A 10707-nucleotide genomic window follows, 5' to 3' on the forward strand; every position below is an offset into this window, starting at 1 on the left:
TCAAAGTTTAATAAACAAGGTGTTGCTAAACAAGTTGTTGCTTCACGTGAAAGTTATGGACGTGGCCCTCTTAATTCTTTTACACAAAATGATTTGACTATGAGGCCATATTTTTAAAAACCGTGGGGTCCTCTCCAATAGCTTCACGGTTTATCTTCAATGTTTGGTGGCAAAATAAAATAACATAAAATGAGTTGGCATTTTGCTTTGGCCGTGTGATGTTCCGAGATTTGTTTCACAAACAGCTTCTTCCAATTAAATAACACCGTATACAAATGTATGCTCTTCCAAATGTCCTAAAATGTAATTCAAAATTTTCCTGCAATCGTTAATAAGCTCCAATAATTCAAATTAATTAAAATAAGAATTTCCGATCACATTAAGCACAATTAAGAAAAACAGGAAAATACCAGACATTTAAGCATAACTCCCCGACTAATTATAGCACATTAAAACTAAGTGAAGTGAACAAATATTGACTCATCACTGTTGTACATATACTTCTTCTTCCAATGGACCATGTAGAAAGGCGGACTTCACATCGAGCTAGAACAAAGACTAGCACCTTGCGCATGCCACAGCTACTACCAATTGAATAGTCTCCGTCCTTGCAACTGGTGCAAACACCTCAGTGAAATCTAAGCCTTGCCTCTAGAGGAAGCCCTTGAAAGCTACTGTAAAGTTTTGATGATGATAAAAGCTGAAGAATTGAAGACTCTAAATGCATCTTTGTTAAACGCATTTTGTAGAAACAAATGTATAGGATAAAATGTAATGATGTAAAAACTCTTAGAAGTTTTCGTATATAGTGAGTCATTGCACAAATAATCGATTATCAAGAGGGATAATCGATTATCACGAGCCAGTTTAGAAGAGAGTTGCTTGCGCAAATAATCGATTATTACATAGAATAATCGATTATCACTGTTTATTTAATTCTGTCCAAGTCTCTGGAATAATCGATTATTGCTCAGGATAATCGATTATCACCATTTTGAAAACCCCATAATGGACACAAATAATCGATTATCACTTATGATAATCGATTATCAGTGGCAGTTGGAAGATGTTTTTTCAGTTTTTGACCCTGCACGAAACTAGGCTTATAAATAGAGGTCTTCACAGCTCTTAGAAATAACTTTTCAATTGAGAGTATTAGAGCTTTGTGCCTAAGGGAAGCTCTCTGTGAGTGAAAAGGATCTATGCCATTTTGAGAATACAGTTTGTCTGAGGAAGTTCTCAAAGTGATAGAGTGCTCTTGCCTGGTCTTGTGAATAGGAGAAGCTCGCGTTTTGTGTGTCAAAGGTCGGAGCGGTTCTCTTCAAGTTGGCTGAGCAGGTTCTTCCGTTCGTTTGTCGAAGGAAGGTGTTTTCTATTCTTTCTTATTTTGATTATCTGATTGTAATCTGCAACTATATTTTTAGTGAAAAAGGTTAATCATTATTTATAGTGATTAACGACTGGACGTAGAATCTTTTGATTCGAACCAGGATAAAAATTCTGTGTTGATTTTCTTAATCCCTAAACTCTTAGCACATATTTTAACTTGTGTTGTGATCGTTACACGCTTTCCGCTATCTATATTTATTCCGCTGCGCGACTCTATAACGGTACCGATTGTTCCTACAATTGGTATCAGAGCTTGCTTTGATAGTTTTTCAAATTTTCGAAAATGGGCGGTCATAACCAAGTTTATGCTGAGGGCGCTTCTATTGATAGACCTCCTTTGTTTACGGGGAAAATTATGCGTTTTGGAAAATAAGAATGCAAATATTTTTGGAGTCTATTGACAGGGGTATTTGGGAAGTTGTTATGAATGGACCAATTGTTCCCACTATTTTAGTAAATGATATGCAGGTAGAAAAACCATTTTTACAGTGGACTATGGATGAAAATAGAATGGCACAATATGATGTCAGGGCTAGGAACATAATTTTATCTGCACTAACCCTGGATGATTTTTTCAAAGTTTCTGTTTATGAAAGTGCTCAGGAAATGTGGGAATTTTTAAGAGTTACTCATGATAAAGTCACAGATGTTGTTAAGTTGACGTTGTCTGATTCAAGCTCCTCAAGCTCAAGCAATTCTAATGAGCAAGAAAATCTATGCTTGATGGCCAACGATAAATCATCTGAAAGCAAAATCTTGAAGGAAAAGAAGGACTATCAAGGTTCCTCTTCAAGCTTCAAATGTTATGGATGTGGTGAAAGAGGCCATGTGAAAGCTTATTGTTCAAGCAACAAAAGAAGTAAAGAAAGAAAAGAAAAGAAAATTCACAAGAAGAAGAAGGTTCACATTGCTTGGGAGGATAATGCATCAACCACCTCTAGTTCAAGTAATTCTGTTGAAGAACAAACTTATGTTTGACAGCTAATGTTGATGACACTGCAAGCCAAGTAAGTTGTTCTAATTCTGAATCTAGTGAATTTGATTTGCAAAAAGCTTTTCTTGAATTGCTTGATGAATCTGAAAAATTGAATGCTGCTCATAAAAATTTGAAAAAGGAATTTAAAGAATTGCGAATTAAATATGAGAAGGCATTAGATGAGGAAGTAAGTTTGAGAAATAAAATTTGCAACTTGGAAATGAAAGAGTCTTCAAATGTTGAACATCCTGTTGAATGTCTTTCATGTAAGAGTCATATGCTTGATATTGATATTCTTGAAAATCTTCTTGAAGTTGCAACTGGAAATAATAATGTTGAAATGCCTATAATTGTTAGAAAGGTTTATAAAAACAAAAGTGTTTTTAAAAGTAAGAACAAAATTAAAAGAACCCGTAGGGTATGGGTTGAAAAAGGAACTATGTCTTATAGAAACCCAAATGTTGTCACATGCTTTTATTGTATGAAAAAGGGGCACACTTCTAACAAATGTAGAATTAAACATTTTGATGTTCCAAATGGAAAATATGCTTGGATTCCTGTTATAAAGTAAATTGTCTCTAACCCAAAGGACCCAAATGAGATTATGGGGACCAAAACTCTATTGTTTTGTTTTGCAGGTTAATTTTTCAAAAGGAAAAGAAGACTCTATGGTATCCTGGTATTTTTTAAGAGCTTTGAAATAATTTATGAATGTTAGATGTGTCTTAGTTGAAAATTTGGCCCAAATTTGTGTTTTTCGGAAATTAACGTAAATAATCGATTAAAATAATCGATTACCAAGGGTAATAATCGATTATCTCGTCCTCAAAAATTTGGATTTTGACAATTTGGCTCGCACATAATCGATTATTTAAAGTAATAATCGATTATCTTAAGTCACCGCGTAAAAAAAAAAATTTTTTTTAAATTTTTTTTAGAGCCTGTTTTTAAAAGGGGATTATTACATTCAGGGGAAGATATATGAGTTTGTTAGATATCTTGTTTTTATCTCTATTATGGATTAATTAATACTGTTTGTACTTCTTAATTAGAGTTGAATTTCTGTTTCTCTTATATTCCATGAGGTATTTTGTTCTTTCATGTTATGAAATTTCAATTTATTGTTTTTGAAATGCATCAATTCTTTTGTTGAGGGGGAGAAAATTTGAGGGGGAGTTTTTCCACTTTTTTACTTTTTGCTTATGATCAAAAAGGGGGAGAAAACTTCTAATTTAAGTAGTGCAGTTATTACTAACATGTTTGTAAGTATGAAATTGTGCAGGAAATTAGAAATGCTTTTAACAAGAAGATATTTTTGATCATCATCAAAAAGGGGGAGATTGTTACCAATGAGGAGCATTGGTATCTTGAAAGCTACTGTAAAGTTTTGATGATGATAAAAGCTGAAGAATTGAAGACTCTAAATGCATCTTTGTTAAACGCATTTTGTAGAAACAAATGTATAGGATAAAATGTAATGATGTAAAAACTCTTAGAAGTTTTCGTATGTAGTGAGTCATTGCACAAATAATCGATTATCAAGAGGAATAATCGATTATCACGAGCCAGTTTAGAAGAGAGTTGCTTGCGCAAATAATCGATTATTACACAGAATAATCGATTATCACTGTTTCATTTAATTCTGTCCAAGTCTCTGGAATAATCGATTATTGCTCAGGATAATCGATTATCACCATTTTGAAAACCCCATAACGGACACAAATAATCGATTATCACTTATGATAATCGATTATCAGTGGCAGTTGGGAGATGTCTTTTCAGTTTTTGACCCTGCACGAACCTAGGCTTATAAATAGAGGTCTTCACAACTCTTAGAAAAACTTTTCAATTGAGAGTATTAGAGCTTTGTGCCTAAGGGAAGCTCTCTGTGAGTGAAAAGGATCTATGCCATTTTGAGAATACAGTTTGTCTGAGGAAGTTCTCAAAGTGATAGAGTGCTCTTGCCTGGTCTTGTGAATAGGAGAAGCTCGCGTTTTGTGTGTCAAAGGTCGGAGCGGTTCTCTTCAAGTTGGCTGAGCAGGTTCTTCCGTTCGTTTGTCGAAGGAAGGTGTTTTCTATTCTTTGCTTATTTTGATTATCTGATTGTAATCTGCAAACATATTTTTAGTGAAAAAGGTTAATCACTATTTATAGTGATTAACGACTGGACGTAGAATCTTTTGATTCGAACCAGGATAAAAATTCTGTGTTGATTTTCTTGATCCCTAAACTCTTAGCACATATTTTAACTTGTGTTGTGATCGTTACACGCTTTCCGCTATTATTAATTTATTCCGCTGCGCGACTCTATAACGGTACCGATTGTTCCGACACGAATGTGAGTGAGCAAACACTTTCAAATGGCCAATTGTCGGCCTCTCACCTGTTCACGCCTTAAGTGGCACATTTCCCTCTAGCTTCTTCGTTGGACACCTGTTAAGCAAGTGAGCAGCTGTGGACACTGCCTCGCCACACAACTTTCGTGGCAACGCCTTCTCCTTCAACATGCTTCTAGCCATGTTGAGAATCGTTCAGTTCCTCCTTTTTGCAAGCCCGTTATGCTGAGGAAATGTATGGAGCGGTGATCTCATGAGTGATCCCATGCATCTGGCAATGACTCTCGAAAGCGGCAAAGGTATATTCTCCTCCCCCCGTCTATCTTAAGTATCTTCAGCTGTCTACCACTTTCCCTTTCAACATGTGCCTTAAATCATATGAAGATTTCCAATGTGTCACCCTTCACTTTAATCAAATACACCCAGATCATCCTACTATATTCATCAATGAATGTGATGAAGTACCTATTTCCAGCAACTGTAGGCACCTCAATTGGACCACAAATGTCTGAATGTACTACTCCTAGACAGTCCTTTGCTCTCATTCTTAAGTGGGTTTTAAAAGATTTCCTCGTCTGTTTACAACCATACAGGTTTCGCAAACCTCCTCTGGCAAGATGATTTCGGGCAGGCCAGAAACAATTTCCTTCATACTGAGTTGCTGCAAACTCTTGAAATTCAGATGACCATACCTCAGGTGCCATAGCCAGCTCTCATCACTATTCTTCACTAAATTCATGCACTCAGAACTTTCTACCGCTTCCAGGCTAATCTGAAATGTTCTGTTCTTGGAAATCTTGCTTCTCAAGATTAAATTCTTGTCACCATCAAATAGCTCGACCTTGTTATCTTCCATCACCACTTTAAACCCTCTTTGGATCAACTGTCCAACGCTTAACAGATTGCACTTCATGTTAGGAACAAGAAGCACACCAGTGATCATAGCATGCGAGCTATTCTTCCTTCGAATCACAACATCTCCCATGCCCTCCACCTTCAGAGTACTGTCATATGCAAATTTTACTTTACTCTTCTTCATGGCATCAAAATTGATTAGCCATTCTTGATGGCACGTCATATGGTTTGAGCACCCAGAGTCTAGGTACCATAAGTCAACATGAGAACTAGAGCTTTCAACCGAAGTAGTCACCATCAAGGTTAGCAGCTCTGAATCTGAATCCTCCTGAGCAACATGCGCTTCTTTTCCTTGATGTTTCTTCTGTTTCCCTTTCTCCACATAACACTCATATGCGAAATGTCCATACTTGTGACAGTTGAAGTATTCGATACTTCTTTAATCCTTCTTTGGATAATTCTTCTATGCTCTTCCATCTTTCTCCACTGATACAGACTTATCATCCTGATCATCCTTAGTCTTATAATCCTTCCAACTCCCTTTTGTACGTTTCCCTTTCCACTTCTTTGACTTTTTCTTCTCATCATTTCTTGAATGGTGCACTTTCAAGGCCTTTTCAAAGTTGTTGACTGGATTCCTATTAATCATCCTCATTTCATGGGCTTCTAGTGAACTCTGAAGCTCTTCAATCTTCATCTTTGAAAGATCTTTAGACTCTTCTATTGCAACAACTATATAGTCAAACTTTCGTGGTAACGATCACATAATTCTCTCCATGATCATCAGATCATTGATGGATTCCCCGCACCCTTTCATTTGATTCGTTATGGTCAGTATTTGTTGAAATACTCACCAAATCGATCGATGTCCTCCATTTGCAGTAACTCATACTGCCTTTTAAGGGTTTGAAGCTTCACTTTCTTGATCCTCTCCCCTCCTGCATGACAACGAACAAGTATACTACAGGCTTCTCTAGCAGTACTCACATTCTGAATCTTCTTAAAATGTGCATCATCAACACATTGATGAATGATGAATAGTGCCTTGTTTTCCTTCTTTCTGATCACAACTTTCTGATCTTCTGTAGCACCAAGACCAAGCTCTTGGTCATCTCCTTCAATAACATCACTCACATCTTGAAACTTGAACAACACTTTCATTTGAGTGCTTCATCTATTCTAGTTCTTCTCTGAGTATTGAAAGATTAGATGTTGAGATATCGCTCTCTGCCATTCTTCAAACACTTAATCTTCAAGAACTCAAGTCTTAACAATCAACTTTTCTTCTTCTTGCTTCAACGCATTGTATTTGTGATTCTAAAACACCACATGTCTCTCCACAAACCTTAGCTATGGATACCAATTCTATTGGAGAATTAGAAGAGAGAAAAGTGAAGAATGAAGTATCTGTATTATTAAAAACAAAAAAGCAATACAACTTTTATACAGAGTGTGTGATGTATCTGTAAAAATAAAAATTGATAACCATAAAACTAACTATTTAATAGTTTGACTTGTTATACACAATCATTTATAGTTGGAGTATAATAGTTAGTTTAGTACAGTTAACTTTTGAAAAAAAACCTTATATACATTCTTATCTTCTTTTCTTTTTAGAGTAATAAATATGAAATATATGTATAATTATACAGAATAACGGTATGACATTTTATATTTTCATTTTAACTGTTCTTTTATATTGATTTTTTTTATAGACAAAAATAATTAGGAAACTAAAAAGATTATATTGGTTAGAATTTATCTATACCATTATAACAATTATACCTTTTAACTATTTACTTACAATAATAATTATCTTTTTGTAATATTTTTTATGAAATGGTTTATAATTTAATAATTTTTATATTTTAATAAATATTATAATATAATTTTTCTTTTATTTTTTTATCATAAGAAGAATGAAGAGAGAGTTGTGCTTAGACATGTGTTTATAAATTAATATTTTTAATGCGTAAATCGTATTTTGAATTAATAAAAAATAATCCATATTTAAACTTAATTTTTAAAATTAATATAATTATATACTCCGTTATAGTGTCATATTATTAGGGAGATCAAACTCATTAAAACTTTGTTTCAGACCAAATTTGTTACTTTAATATTCTTTTAAAACAACACTTAATCATTTAAATATTTCTTAGATCTTTAATTAGAGAAGTAATATCTTTGATTGAATAAATTGAAAAACTTATTATTTATTAAATTACTTTATTATTAATAATAATTAAAACTTAATTTAAAATATTAATTATTTATATTACAATATTATTATATATCTATAACTATTCTAATGAGATTCACTTTTATAATTATTTTGGTATATACATTTTACTACAAGTTTACCCTCATCTATATAAATAATTTATTGCTTTACGATTTTGAAACTGTTTTTTTTTAAATTCAATGATTACATCTAAAAAACTTACCTACATAAAAATTATTCATTTTATACTTATTTTTTATATTTTTTACTTTTTTCATATTATATATATATATATATATATATATATATATATATATTAATATATGAAATTAATAAAGTTATAAAAATTATTCATTTTATTCTTATTTTCTATTTTTTTTATTATCATGAATTAAAAGTGATCACGAATACCCTTAATATGTGAAAACCTCGAAAATTGTATTTTAGAACTGGTAGAGAGTTAAAAATAATAAGACTCTATTATTTTAATATTAAAATTTTTTAATATAAAAAGAATTGTTATAAACCAGTTTCGTTATTTTAAAACACATATTTCTCTTGAAATTACTTTTTTAGAGTCCTTTGTCTTCTCTATAAGGGTTCGTGCACTTTATTCATTTGTTTAAGGAACAGACAACCTTCTGTGAGATCCTTGCAGCGAGATCTTCAAGTCTGTTCGATTAGTTTCTCAAATAGAATAAGTCAATTTTTTACCCTTTTCTCTAGTTTCACGTTCTTCAATGCATGTGAGGTTTCTCTATGTTGCATGTATTGTTTGAGTTTTCTCTTAGGTTCTCTACTGATTAGTGGTTCTAATGGTGTATTTTGATCATGTTTTCATGATCCGTAAGTATTGTTTGGTTTCTTTGAGTTGAGGGAGCATAATAGGGTTCTCTAGAGCCAGTTAGAGTTTCTAACCGGTAAGGGAAGCTAGTGTTATTTTATAATTAAATTATTAAGTATGAATTGATATTGGTACTATAGGAAATTGATGCATGTTGTTGATTGTGTTGAAAATGGAGATTATTGGTTGAATGATGTTGTGTATTATGTTGAGTATGTTTGGAATTGATTAGTTATCATGAACTATGTTGTTGTGATGTTGTATTGATGATTTGAATTAGTTGAAATGGTCGAGGAGTGGTGAGTATCAAAGTAATTGGTTTGGTATTTGAAATGGAGTTTTTATTGGGCAAAATTGTAAGATAATGGTTGGGATGAGTAATATGATATTTCAGGTTTGTTTTCATGTTAATAAATATTTGTTGGAGCAAAGAGATATATATTATATATCGGTTACAAATTGATGTTAGTTGGTAGGATAAGGTTTTATGCTTAATTTTAAGGGTCTGAACAATTGAGAGTTTGTATTATTGATCAAAATGGAGAGGCTGGGTTTGTATGGTTGTTTTATGGCCATTTTAAATTTGTATAGGTTGTCACTTAAGAGCAATTTGATGTAAACATGGGTTAGTGGTTAATAAGTTGGAGTTTGGTATGGTTTATGGTCAATTTAGGGGTTTTGAATGGTGAGGTTTTGATTTAGAAAGTCTATACAAAAGGGGAGTGTTTAAGGTCTGTTGTGGAGTCATTTATGACTTGCTAGGACCCTTAGTTGGTAGAAGTTTGAGTTAGAAGGTGTGGTTTGGAGTTTAGGCACATTTGGGTGGTAAAAAATGTATTTATACAACTATTATTGGTTCTTATAATCAAAGAAGTAATTGTTTCATCTCTAAATGTGTTTCACATGAATTTTAGTGCGTATGGAACCCTTTGATCAATTGAACAAGTCTCAAATGCATTAAAAACACTTTTTGAAGTGTGTTGTCAACTGGTATGGGGCGTTAAGTGCCCTTGTATGGGCGTTGAGCCTCTAGCGTTAAGTGCCCTTTTATGGGCGTTGAGCGCCAGTTCTTAGAGACCAGGGCGCTACGCGCCAACCTCTAGGCGCTTGGGCATTAATTTTCAGTAACCATGGCACTAAGCACTAGCTCTTAGGTGCTAGTCTTAGGGTCTTGGTTTTTAATTGTTTTAGTTTGTTTGGTTATCTGATTAGGTAAATCATTTCTTGTTATTGATGGATGTTTAATGATTCATGTAAATTATATGAGATGTATTATGAGGTTTTATCTGTGGATGAAAAGTTGTGGAAAAGAGTTCCAAAGAGGAATTTCTTATTGGTGGTTTTAGTTGTTGTCAGTAAGAATGACCAGAGTTAAGTTGGGGTTTATCCTGATATTCTAATGATCATTCATGCTCAATTAAAGAGTGATGAGTCAAGTCGTGAGAATAGCAGGAGGTTCTAGCCTGGGTACCTATCTCCAGTTGACAAAGGATGTTTAAAAGACTAACCTTGTGATAATCCAACTGTTCCACCACACAGGTGTAAGAACCTCTATAACTCGACATTCCATACTATATCTGAATGAGTCAGGTCTAGGTGTATCACATGTTTCTCGAATGTTTGTACACTTAGTTTAGTTTTATGATCTATGTTGAAGTTCTTAACTATCTTGTGATATTTTCTGTTTACACTAGCTTACCTTTTTTTTTTTTTTGTCTTTATGTATTTTTTTTTTTTTTTGCGATGATCATCTTAACCAGTGTAAACTTAGAAAAGAGATATATCTCTAGTCGTTGAGGTTAAGGGTAAAGCAGCAACATAAATGTTCTCCAAATATTAAATTTTCTTCATCAATGATATGTAGTTTCTTAAAAATTATTATCTATGTATTATTTTATATTAATAGTTATAGGAAGTTCCATAATACATATATTTCGCTATTATTCAAATAACATCATGCAAAAACTGTTATATTTTAAATTACTTTTTAATGTGGTTTCAACCCATAAACCCTTTAGAGATAGATTTCCTCAATTTGTCCATTCATGTAAAATAGAATGAAAATCGCTTTATTAGGAAGTTA

The 10707-nt window shown here is 33.0% G+C and overlaps 1 protein-coding gene across 1 annotated transcript; it reads right to left on the reverse strand.

Annotated features, from left to right (window-relative positions):
- Positions 1–4952: 4952 nt before the first annotated feature.
- LOC148193621 (uncharacterized) lies at positions 4953–6717 on the reverse strand. Its single transcript, XM_088099469.1, has 4 exons — positions 6411–6717; positions 6050–6288; positions 5306–5944; positions 4953–5069 (listed from the first exon to the last, which is right to left on the reverse strand). Exons 1-4 carry the CDS (start codon positions 6715–6717, stop codon positions 4953–4955), a joined length of 1302 nt encoding a protein of 433 aa, XP_087955595.1.
- Between the last annotated feature and the right edge of the window lie 3990 nt (positions 6718–10707).

This window comes from Vigna umbellata, chromosome 9 (assembly GCF_029865625.1).
Source record: "Vigna umbellata cultivar VRB3 chromosome 9, Vumbellata_1.0, whole genome shotgun sequence".
NCBI classification, from domain to species: domain Eukaryota; kingdom Viridiplantae; phylum Streptophyta; class Magnoliopsida; order Fabales; family Fabaceae; genus Vigna; species Vigna umbellata.